Here is a 12,765-nt window from a genome sequence, read left to right as displayed (position 1 = left end):
TGTAAATCTGAAAGCTTTGTATCCAGAAGCCAGGTGGGTAGACTGAAGTGACCAAAACACAGAAAATTCTCTGGGCAAAGGGACTCTGTCTGCAGACAACGGGGATTTTGTAAAGCAGAAGAACAAAACAGGCCTGCATTTCTGGATGTTCAAGGCTTGTAATTCAGACTCCGAGCACTTAACCTTCACCACCTGTCAGTTAAAAATAAACTGAAATGTGTCAGAAGGAAAAGTGCAAAGTTCTTTCATCTCAGTAGAAGAAAAGCAAAAGAAAGTAGCACTGGTTTGCAGCCTCCTTCTGGAAAGGGGCTGTAGGCTCACAGAATACTGGGTCAGCCTCCTTCTGGAAAGGGGTGTAGGCTCACAGAACACTGGGTCAGCCTCCTTCTGGAAGCGCGGCTGTAGGCTCACAACATATGCTATGGAGCCAAGCTTCAAGTATATATTTCTAGAATGTAAGCTTGCAGTAAAGATGGCAAAACATCCCAGCAGTCACTTAATTAGGGAACGAATCAACAGCAGTCACAAATTCCCAAAGAAACCTGTGTGATGCTCCCCTTAGAACAGAACTTTAGTCTAGGTCACTTAGCTCCAGGGGACACTCATTCCGTCCAGATTAGACGCTAATACAAACGCAACATAAAGCCAAGAAAACACCAGCTACCAAAAGACTATTCTAGAAAGGCTCTCCAACCCTAAAGGCCAACAAGACCCCACTTCTACCCCCAGTAAGCATCTTTGGGGACCAAACACAGAGTCTTGGAGCAAGAAGCATATGATAAGACCTGAAGATAACCTGAAATCAAGCTGGTCCCATCTGGACCTAGCTAGGATGGAGTGGTTTGACTAGTCCCATCCGTGGCTTTATGCAGGGTGAACAATAAAGCGGAGTTTTCCATCTAGATTGCCTATCAGCTCTGTCCCACCAGTCGCTCTCCAAACAACCACACAGAGACTTGATATTAATTATAAACACTCAGCTGCTAGTTCAGGCTTGATTTTAGCCAGCTCTTATGAGTTAAATGAACCCATTTCTATTCATCTATGTGCTGCCCCAAGGCTCATTTACCTCATGTACTTACTTCCCATCCTGCCTTTTCTGTGTCTCATGACATCTCCTGACTCTGCCCTTCTTCCCAGCATCCTCTGTGACTGGCTGTCCTGCCTATACTTCCCACCTAGCTAATGGCTATTTAGCTTTTTATTAAACCAATAAGAAGGCACCTTGGCAAGGACACATCTTCCACAGTGTACAAAAAGATTATTCTACAACAGATCAAAGCGGCCCTGTCATATGGGAGCAGATCCATGGAATGTGCTTGTGGTGGGGTCTGTGGAATGTAGACTCTGGAAGGCAGGAATCATGACAGTTTACTCACTGGCTGTTTGTCACCTGGCACCATGTTACTTATACACCAGACAGATTTAATAAGGATTTGTTGAATGGGTGAGTAGGTGAAAAATGTATGAATAAAAAGAAATAAGTACATGATGAAGTGGAGTCTGGCCTTTGTGAAGGAGTCTAGGCATTGCTCCAGCAGAGAAAAAGGTATGCAGTTCAGGCAGAAGAACTAGTATAATGTATGTCACATGAAATAAAAGGCAGCCCGAAGCAGCCAGGGAGTTATGACCCCCTGGAGGTCTCACACTCAACAGCAACCTAATCAATATCTCACTACATCTGTCAAAACAAAAGACAAAAACCAAGGGCATGGCATTAGGATGTAGACATCTAATCTACATTTGAACTGCCACAAAGTCCAGGATCACATCTTATTTTCCAGGCTCTCTACTGGCTGAGCACATCTAATGCTCAGCGCTGGGCTGGGTGCTGGGGATGACACAAAGCTGTAAGTCATTCTTCCTATCAAAGCCAGGGCCTCATAACCAGAGAGACACAATCAATGAGGGCTCGTGGTGATCGGTGTGCAGCGCCCCAGGGGAAACATAGTCTGTCAACTGGGTCCGAAGGGGAGCAAAGCCGACTGCCGGTGGGAGAGAATTCTATCTTATCAACCTTAAAACGTTTGACCCGGTGCTTTCACCAAGCACTAGGAGATCAAGAAGTGCACAGAGTCCCGACCTGACCCCTAGATAGCATACATCTGACCTTGTGCCCAGAACTAATGCCCCTGCAGTAGTTCCAGGGTCCACTCACCAGAATCATCTCAAACAGGTCAGCAAGGAAAAGACAGATCTTCTGTGGCAGCAGGAGGGGAGACTCCTGAGAGAAGACAGTGCCGACGGAGTGTGAGGCATGTCTCAGAAGCCCATCAATAAATAACTTGGCAGTTTTGCTTAGAGTGAGACCTGCAGGCCTGGGTGCAGGGTCCTTCTCAGTGCCCAGCTGTGTCCCCAGATCAGAAAGAACCTGACTCTCAGAAGGGATGGTAAACTCAAAGAGCTCATGTAAAAGAAACCACAGACTGGAGATGATTTGCCACAAGACCCCAGTTACTAGGGAGCTGTTCCAATAAGATAGTTGGGGCCAAACCAGGGGTGCACTGCCGTATGCAAACCTCGACTGGGGCAGGTCCCAGAAAGGTCAGGAGTTAAGAAAAGTTACTCTAAGGCAATAGGGGGTTCTCTAGGATTTCATCACCTCCGGTGAGTCTGTAGTTCCTAGCAGCATAATGTGCCTTACTCCATTCACTTGTGGGAAAGGATGAGCCTCGGCAATATGTAAGTAAGCAAAGCTATAAGCCCGTGGGTTACCCTGGAAACAGACTGGACGAGGGCCTCCAGGCACTGGCTCACCAGGTCTCCAGATCAGAGACTCTGGGTGAAGCTGAAAATAAGAAAAGACTGACTCCCATCATAATTCAGCCTCAAAAGCAAGGATGGAGGCACAAGAACCAAGCAAGAGAATTAGGGGGTAGTGAAAACACGTAACACGAGGGTACCTTGATTTTATCCCATGATGTATCTCGCTTATTCTTAACAAAGGGAGTTCTTACACAGAAAAGGGTGCAAGTTACGCTGATGGTTTAAGACTCCGGTTAAAAAGAAGAAAAACTGAAGGCCTGTAAACAGAGACGTGAAGTTACCACCTGGTGGCAGCATATCTAAACTGAAGACTCTGTGTGTGTGTGTGTGTGTGTGTGTGTGTGTGTGTGTGTGTGTGTGTGTGTCCGGGAAAGGAGGGAGTGGAACAGAGCCTTAATCTCCAGGTCAGACCCCTGGCACTTCCTCTCACCTCCCCTTGATTAAACACTGGGAGCTGCCCTGTGGTTATTTGGGGTTCCCTTTGGGGGAAGAGGTATTCATTATACCCTTTCCCAAACCTAAGCAATTAAAGGGGCAGATTTGTCCCAACCACACTCATGGGCTCTCCACGGTAACTGGCCTAAAGCTTTGTACTCTGTGATACCGTCCTGGGAGCCAGTGAAATGCCTAGGTAGTGAGTGAATTCCCCAAATATTGCTTTTCAGCATTTAAAATTTACCATTACAAATGGCAGCGAAGGTAGGCACTGATAAACCCCGCATTTGCACTGACAAACCCCGCATTTAGACATACAGAAGCAGTTCCTGAGGAGAGTCCATCCCAAGGACAGTAAATGCAACCCCAGAAGGACAGACCAGGAGGTCCCTTTGCCAGTGTGGTGGGCAGACAGACTTTCCTCTAGGAACCAGAAGACTCAGATTCCTAAATTGGTTTTCCCTTGATGGACTTAAGAACGTTATCAACTATCGGAGCCTTTGGTTTCCTCCCTATACAGTAGATTCGATTCTGTCCATCACGGCGGAGGATGAGTGGGTAAGACAACAGAGACAAACTGCTGGTCTACACAAAGGGAGGGCGAATCCGTGGCCATCACCGTGCTAGTGCGGCCCCAGCTTCTGGGATGGATCTGCTTGCCCTCTATCCTGTTTCTTTGGAGATCGAACTGCCCTCTCATGCAGGCAGTCACTATCGGTAAAATGATTCTTCCCAGGCCCGAGTTGCTGCATCTTGTGAACCAGCAGGGAAGAGATCATTCTCGGGTTAAACCAGACAACCACAGAGAGAAACAAATCTAATCATGGCCACGGTCCAAAACCTCAGAGATTATATGATCTGGCAAGTTAAAACTCTGATCAATTCATTCCCCACCCAAAGAGCGGCCACACCTTACACCCTGCCTCCCTCCTGGTAGCCTCCTTGGGTCTGCGACATCCAGAACCTCCTGACCCCAAGGGACTCTACAAGGTGCCATCTAGTCACAAACAGCCTAGCCCCACAGCACCCTCAGGTTCTGGCGAGCCTGTTTCAGGTGACAACGTGGGTGCTTTTGCACCCTTTACAGGAATCCTGGGATATGGCAGCGGACTTTCATATTTTGGAGCATCTACACATGAAGGCCATGAATATGCACTATCATTAAGCAGGGATTCTCTCATTGTTCAACAGTCCCGCAGTCAGGAAACATGGCAGAAAGCAGGGGTAGTGTCTGGAATCCTAAAGAGGTCTTTCTGCTGGTTGTTTTGTGAATGAGTTCCTGTTCTAAAGTGGGAAAAGACAAGTTTCGGTCTATTGTAACTCCAACACCCAAGGAAGAATCTAGCAGATGGAACAGAAATGCCCCCTAGAAACACCCGCCAGGTATGAATGTGGGTGAGCAGACTTATGAGGGGAGGGGGTGTCCGCAGCTGGGGCTTCTTGTTTGTTTGTTTGTTTGAGGGAGGGTTTTGCATTTCAGACAAAGTCTCTTTGTAACCCAGGCTGGTCTTGATCCTCCAGTCTCCTCCTGAGTGCTGGAATCATAGGCACAAGCAGCTTTAGGCTGTTTTGTAAGCCAGCTTCTGGATGTGCAGATGGGGGGGACAGCCTAGGGGTGGAGAGGTTTTCTAAAGGTGACCAGTACCAAATGCCTCATGTTAAAGACAAAACTCTGGCTTGGGTTAAAAAGTATGGAATCTGTGCAATGCAGAATGTTAGCTAGAGCATTTGGGGCAAGTTCATCTCTCTATGCCTCAGTTTCCTTGATACTTCCTCAGAGCAGCTAGGAACAGCTCCCTGTAGGGCCATCACAAGGAGTCAGTGAGATAAAGGGTGTGGATGGTGTGGACCATGCCTCCCTCCTCAGAGCCCATGAAGAGTCTCCAGGTGTGCTTCTTCTCCCCAAAAGAGTTAGGAGGGGACTTCACCTCTGGTTCCCCGTCAGCCTGGGCCTCCTACTCTAAGGACTCCTTCTGGTGCCTTTTCCATAAGCTCATGTGTGGGAAAGCCAGGCTTCCTCCCCTGCAAGTCCGGAAAGGGTAGCAGTACTCAGCTTAGCCCTCCCAGAAATCTTGCCAACCATGAAGCCGATGTGTTGGTGGATATTTAACTTGTCTTTCTTGAATCTATTAAGTAGATCTGGCGGGAAAGAGTGGGCAGCATTTCAGAGTGCTTAGCACTCCATAGTAAATGACAGTAATGACGCCTCAAGAAGTATCGGGATGGCGGTGCAGCTGTGCCCACCACCTCCCCACCAGCCTCGCCACTGAAATCCAATCTCATTTAGATCAGCGTCTCTGAAGGGTGGCACACCGTTCCCTAAAGGCTGCTCTGAAGACCCTTGTCAGTGGCTCTGAGTGTGGCTGCCAGCACAGGGAGGGGCTATTTCATATTTTACAGGCAGGCATGTCTAAGTGTGTCTTTTCCACTCATTCCCCTTTTACAACTCATTAGGACAGTGTAACAAAGCCAGAGAGCTTCATGTGTGAGTAAGTCATGTTATACATGAATTGCATGTCAGATAGGAAAGCAGGGAGGGGCATTGCAAAATGCTTATTATAAAAAGGGCCCGTCCAGACTGATGGAGCCGAGAGCTTCTTGATCGGAAGACCATGCAGTCAAGACTAGTGACTTCCAGGCAAGCGGTGTGGTAGAGGAAGCTGGGAGAAGGGCTCTGCTTGTTATGAAACATGACTGCGGCCCTGATGCTGTTGCAACACAGGATCTTCACAGTGGTGGTTGCAGAGGTAATCAGGGGCTTTCCCCCTCTGGACTAGAACGAAGAAAGCCATTTCTGAGCAACAGGATGAGAAGCAGAACTAGGCCGAGCTACTTACAGAGGTCTTCTGTGGCTGCTGGGGCAAAGGCAGCCATGGACTCATACAGCTCCTCGTCACAGCCAGGGTTGAGGGAACATTTCATGAGCAGGTCTGTGGACAGGTGGGCCATGGACTCGTACACATCGTCAGCCTCCTCGCCATGCATCAGCTCCTCCTTAATGTGACTCTTCAGCATGTCCACTGTCTCCTGCAAGGAAAGATGGACTCGGTGCACACCACATTCCCGGCTAGCCGGGAAGACTCCGGCCCCAAGTGGGCTTGAGGTGGGCGAAGCGAGTAGTCACGGATCAGGGTTACAATGGCTTGTGGGTATCAGCATTCTCCACCTGACAGGAAGCTCTGTGGAGCCAGGCAGCAGGCCCTCTTCTCTTCTTTGCCTAACCCTTCTTGTTCTAATCTCTGTATCTTCCTTCGACATTAATCACAGAGTTAAGAACTTACATCCTGGTTCGGGAGGACATACATACATAAAAACTGCTCCCTCACGAGTATCTAGTAAGAATCAGGCTCACCAGTGGGCACACTTCTGCGCCCGCTATCCTTTGAAAGGCACACCACTCTCCCTCATTCACAGATGAAAAAGCAAAGTCCAGAAAACCTGGTCTTCCTGCAAGGTATAAGATATTACACCTTGTAACACCTGTAAGGTATTACAATCTCCATTTTGATCCTTTTACTAATATCCCAGTAAAGGCTCAGGGGGAAACAAATGACACACGGAGCCACACAGATGCACAGTGGTTTGGTAGGGCTAAGCTGAGATGTTCCCAGACTTGTGCAGTCAGAGGTCCCCGGGGGATGTCTCCATCCCTGTCCTTCAGGAAGGTTTATCCAAGTGTCTGACAACTTCTAGGGTTTCCTCCCCCAGTTTCAATATTTAAGATGTCCCCAAAGACAGCTGCCTTCACATAAAGGGCGTGGACATCAGAAAGGCTTCCCCGTCCCTCTGCCTCCAGAGGTTTGAGGCTGACTTCCCTACAACCTCTGAACAACTTTTCCTGGCCAGACATGGTAGTGTGTCACAATCCTTACCTCAGCCTCAAACCACAGAAACCCTCCTCATCAGCACCAACTGCCAGAGGTCACTTTTGGTTGATAGTGTGTTTTTTTTCTTGGTGAGAACCAAATGAACTAAGAAACAGGTTCTTAGTGGTGGGGACTCTAGGGGTAGCATTTGGCAAATAAACAAACAAACAAACAAATAAATAAAACCTGACACTCCATGAGCATCATGAAGGAACAGCCTTTGGTGTCAAGGCAAAAGATGCATTGGTGGAAGGTGACTTTGCTAGGAGCCAAGATGACACAAGAAATGCGAGTCAGAGCAAGATAAGAAGCCCCGACTACAGCACTGAACTAGGTTCAAATCTTACCTCTACCTTTTTCAAAGTGATGCTCTAGGCACATTCACCTTGGCTTTCTCCATCCTTATTTATAAGATGAAGGTCTTAGTCCCTTCAACTTGAAGGGAGTGTGGAGAAAGTTACCTGAGACAGGGCATTTGCTGATCAAATGAGCCCAGTAACTTGGTTACTACCCTGAACGCAGAGTGGCCTTGCCGAAAATGATGAACACAAAAATGGCATGCTGTGTTCAGCACATTTGAGATTTTGAAATAAAGTCTTAAAGAAGGTTATGAGCATCTTTATGCCCATTTATGCCAATGAGGACCCAAACAAGGACCTAAACTATTCTGATTGCTTGAAACACCTACAAATCCCCCAAAACATCGGAAGCCCTTTTATGTTCCTTGGCATCACTCACTACCTTCTAGATTTTCTATCACAGAGTAAAGTTTCTGAAGTGGTGTCAGACTCACTTCTGTCTGGAGGTAGCAAGCAAGACCACATTAGTCTGACTGCTTATGTTGGTGGTCACAGTCAGATGAGATAGTCTTGGGTGCCCCTTGTAAGTTGGAAAAGAAGGAGGGATACCAAAAGGTAGCGGAATGAAAAACTGTTTCCTCTAAGACAATGGAGGCAATCCTGGACAAAACAACACCCAGGCATGGCACAGGATTAAACTCAGAGCAGGACTCGGAAGTCGGCGACCAAGGGTAAGCTGCCAAGAAGGCTGGGTGTATCCAGCTGCCTTAAGTTCAGATCCAAGCAGAGGCTCAGAGAGAAACTGAATGCTAGCAGGAGATGAGGTCTCAAAGTTGGCCACTTGGATGCTTCCTCGGGGTAGAGCCTTATTATGGCCTTCACCAAGGAAGGAGTTAATTCTAACACAGTTTATCTGGGCCCAAAGGTGGCCAAGGCAGCTAGGGTCATCCACCACAGAGCCTTGGAGACAAGTGGGGAGAGGGCTCAGCATCAGCCTTGAATAGACTCATTACGTGAAAGTTCCCGTCGATGTTTTGGAAATGGCCTCAGTGTTTTGCATATGATAGTTCCTTTTAGTCTAAAACAACTCTATGAACAGACTTCTTAAGATCTTTCCTTCCACATATTAAGAAATGGGAGAAGGAGGCTGGAAAGATGACTCAACGGTTATGAGCACTTGCTGCTCCTGCAGAGGACCTGGGTTCTATTCCCAGGACCTACATGGCAGCCACAACAATAAACAACTCCAGTTCCAGGGCATCTGATGTGCTCTTCTGGGGGCACCAGGCATGCATACATACAATAGAAACACTCATACAAAAAATAAGACTAAATTAGAGAGGAACGAGAAAGAATTTGTGACATGCCCAAAGTCTCACATGGCTACCAAGTAGGTACAGGAATTTGAACTCAGGCCCACAAAAACTGCCCACTGCCAGAGAAACACACGAGGACATGTTAGAGACAAAGACCCATCAGTGTCTTTGATGAAAAGGCAGGCCTGGAACCACCAGTATGTGACCTATCACAGGGCCTTTCTCCCCCTGACCTTACCACATACTCGTCGATGAACTGGCGCAGGTCCCTGAAGCCGTGTTTCTCAGCAATGGTGTTGGGATAGTGGCCATGCCTGTTGGCCACACTATATGCCTGGAGAGCCCCTGGACAGGTGAGCAACAGGGCGGTGAGGTTCTTCAATCCGTACTTTGCAGCAAAATGCAACAGGGTGGGCAGCTCTTCATCCCTCTGATCTAAATAAAGGCATCAGGGAGACTTTAACTGAAGGGTAAGAGGGAAGACATAGGACACCTTTGCTCCCAGAGGCTGTTGAGCCTTAGTATGGCAAGCAGTAGGTGCTCAATCATTGCTTACTGACTGGCTGACCTAGCTCCTGGTTGCTGTGGAATAATCTTTTTATATACTGTGTGAATATATGTTGCTATGATTGCTTTAATAAACAAGCTGACTGGCCAATAACTGAACAGGATAAAGTTAGGTGGGAAAGCCAAACTGAGAATAATGGACCAAGGAAGGGCTGAGTCAGAGGAGTCACAAGCCAAATGCAGAGGGAGCAGGAGACAAACATGCCATGCTAATAAAGGTACCACCATGTGGCAGAAGGTAAATAAGGAATATGGGTTAACTTAAAATTTGAGAGCTAGTTAGTAACAAGCCTGAGCTATTGGCCAAGTATTTATGATTAATATAAGTCTCTGTGTGGCAATTTGGAAGCAGCTCCCGGGATGGGAAAACTCCCCCAACATCTGATAACTTCTTCTAGGGAACCTCTGAGTTCCTGCATTCACATGATGAAGGAAATGATATTTTAGTTAATAGCTCTAGTACTGAGTAACACATTGTCTGCTTTAAGGGGGTAGAAAATCCTTAGAAGACATTGACTTTTGTTTTTTCTTTCCCTGGGGCTAGGGATTAAACTTGGGGCTTGAGGTACTGAGTGAGTGCTCTACCCCTGAGCTACATTTCCAACCTCAAGCCATGCTGGTTTCTAGGGCTTAAACAGCAGCCAAAGAGTGGGTTGGGAATCCTATTTTGCTCTTCTCTGCAACACTCAGCACAGATCTGAAACTACTGTCTTGTGCTAAGAGAAAGAAGATCCCAGCTGGAGGGACAGCACAGAAGTTAAGAGCACTGGCTGCTCTTCCAGAAGACCTGGGCTTGATTCCCAGCACTCACAGGGTGGCTCATAACTATCTCTAACTCTAGTGCCTCTGTTCTGGCCTCTGAGAGCACTGTACACATGGTGCACAGACATACATGCAGGCAAAACAACCCATACACACAGAATAAAAATAAAGGAAAAATGTTCAAACAGAACCATCTACTTATCTCTCATTACCAGTTTTGTAAATATGCCAAGAAAACAAGTAGGCTCATGCTGGGGACTCAGGGGATAAAATTTATTTTTTCCTTTTCATAAAAGTTGATTTCTAGGCCCTGTCACTTTATGTGTTTATTTATTTTCTCTTCTTTCCATATATGTGTGTGAGGTATAGTGCATGTGTGGATGTGTATTTGCAAGTATGTAGGCGTCTATAAGGGGAGGTCGGTGTGAATGCATGTGTGGAGGCCTAGGATGATGTCGAGAATCTTCCACTGTCACTCTTCCACCTTATTCTTTGAGGCAGGGTCTCTCCCTCAAACCCAACACAGTTAGCCTGCTTGTTCCAGATGGCCTGTCTTGGCCTTCTCAGACTGGGGCAAATGGGATCATCGTGCCCACTTGGCATATAAGGAATTCCGAAGATCTAAACCTCTTATACTCTTGCTCATGTGGACAGTGATTTAACCACTGAGCCACCTCTCATGTCCTTTTAAAAATGATAAATTCAGTTTCCTGTTCACCGAAGGTCTGAAAATTCCCCCAGGTCCCCATGTTGTCAGGCTATGAGACACTCTCTCCTGGGCCTCAGAAGAAGAGAAACAGACTCATTTATAGCAATGAGACAAGAACATTCCATAGTAGGAGAATGAGGAGAGGCATCAGGAAAGAGAATGACCCTGGAAAAAGGCCTGGCAGGTAATTCTCTTCCTACAGTTACCACACTGCAGGCAAGTGGAACTCAGAAAGCTCAGAAAGGTAACCAGAGACTTGTGTACCACTGCGAAGTGCCACTGTGATGGGAAGGAATCCTGCGCAGCATTCCAGGTAACATCCCCAGGCATGTGGTGTGACTGTCCTGGCTCCTATTGCTACCACAGTGTATGTACATAGGGCCTGCTCCTCGCTCAAGTTACAGATGTCTGCCTAAAGACCACAGAGAGCCAGCCTGAGGACGACCCTCACTGAGCTGACAGCCCAGTGAAAAGACACTACAGCAGGTAAGCTGTAGGTCAGAAGGCCCAACCTGCTAGAGGAGCCTGCCGCAAGGGTGGCATAGACCCTTGGGGGATTGGTGAAGGTCTTCCTTCCACCCGAGAGGATGAAGAGAAAGCCACCAGGAGAACGGCAACCAAGGCAGGGACAGAGAAAAGGTGTTTCCGCGAGTGGGATGGCAAGACACATATGCAAGAAGTGTATTTATCCCACGTGGGAACAGAGAACCACTAAGAGGGGGGCTGCAGAGAGAGGGATGAGGAAAGAGGGTTTCATAGAGAAGGATTCAGAGAGAGGGATGCAGAAAAAGGGTTGCATATAGAGGGATACAGAGAGAAGGATACATAGAGAGGAATGCAGAGAGAAGGATACACAGAGAGGGATGCAGAGAGAGGGATGCAGAGAGAGGGTTGCATACAGAGGCAAGGACAGAAGCAAGCAGCCGTCCTTTGCGCTTATTATCAGGCAAAGGAGTTTAAATGCCACCCAGAAGGTAAATGAGAACCACGCACATTTTTAGAAGGGAGTGTGTGCTGTGTCATGACATTTATGACACAGAAGTCTTCCCAGGTTAGAACAAAGCTGACAAGCTCCTATCCCCTATCCATGCTGCAGCTCTCACTGCTGGTGACAGTGCTGGTGTGCATGGCCCCACTGGGCTGGCTGCCAGTCATATAAAAGTATGACGCACATAATTATGTACACCAAAACATACTTGATGACAGTGCATGATTATGTCACGGGCTTCTTACCATATTTTCTATCATTATTTTAGACTATATTGCTAATTATTAAAAAAAATTGCTGTAAGAGAGCATGCTGGGCCATAACAGCATCATCCTCACACATACTGCTAGACTTCATTCCCTGTCTTTATGTTCACCTTGGTGCTAGCAGGCAACAAGCTAACTGCCTTTCCCACATCACACTGCCCAGGCGTGTAGCAGGCCACACCATCGAAGACCGAAATGGCTGTTGACCTACTTGTCATCATATCTTCCTCCTCCAGTTGGTTGATCCCGAAGAGGTGCAGTCCACTTGCAGGGATGTTGTTCTTCAGGGACTCTGTGAGCAGTTTATCAAGAGTCTCTGTGTTGTAGGGCACAATCTTAAAGGCCTGCATGAAACAGCGAAGATGGTCAGGTTTCAGATTCCAGCTAGGCGCTGCCCGTCAAGGTTGTAGACAGAATCCCTGTATCCAGAAAGCTCAGGTTTCCTCCCAGCAGCCTTACCTGACACATGAACTCCACAGGGTTTGCAGCACTGGACAGTAAGTTCCCAATTTCCTCCATGTCAGTATAATAGCTGATGGTGGTTTCACATACCACCAAGTCCCCAGAATAGACCTTCAGACAAACATTGCCAGAGGAGAGGTCTAAACAGAACAAAAGATAGTGATAAAATGCCAGGAAGAATAAGGCCATGGGCAGCCGTGGTACGTGTGAGTGGAAAGGCAGCTCACAGGGGCTGCAAGGAAGTGTCTGAGCTGAGCTGGAAGGGAAATGAAGGGGGAGATGAGTCAGACAGCATGTGGGATCTTAAACAGAAGCATCCTTATCTGGTT

General features: G+C 47.4%; 1 protein-coding gene across 2 annotated transcripts in view; it reads right to left on the bottom strand.

The window, feature by feature from the left end:
- The window catches only part of Pik3ap1 (phosphoinositide-3-kinase adaptor protein 1), a 115,156-nt gene that overhangs the window by 43,409 nt on the left and 58,982 nt on the right, over positions 1-12,765 (bottom strand). For both annotated transcript variants that reach the window (XM_048452866.3, XM_048452867.3), the window contains 4 exons: positions 12,434-12,576; positions 12,186-12,318; positions 8,921-9,117; positions 6,039-6,228 (listed from right to left, as the gene is read on the bottom strand). In XM_048452866.3, the coding sequence (XP_048308823.3) occupies positions 6,039-6,228; positions 8,921-9,117; positions 12,186-12,318; positions 12,434-12,576 (663 nt within the window). The remainder of the gene's footprint in view (positions 1-6,038; positions 6,229-8,920; positions 9,118-12,185; positions 12,319-12,433; positions 12,577-12,765) is intronic.

Source organism: Myodes glareolus, chromosome 7 (assembly GCF_982192425.1).
Source record: "Myodes glareolus chromosome 7, mMyoGla1.1, whole genome shotgun sequence".
In the NCBI taxonomy this organism is placed as follows: domain Eukaryota; kingdom Metazoa; phylum Chordata; class Mammalia; order Rodentia; family Cricetidae; genus Myodes; species Myodes glareolus.
This window is presented reverse-complemented; position numbering and strand designations above follow the sequence as displayed.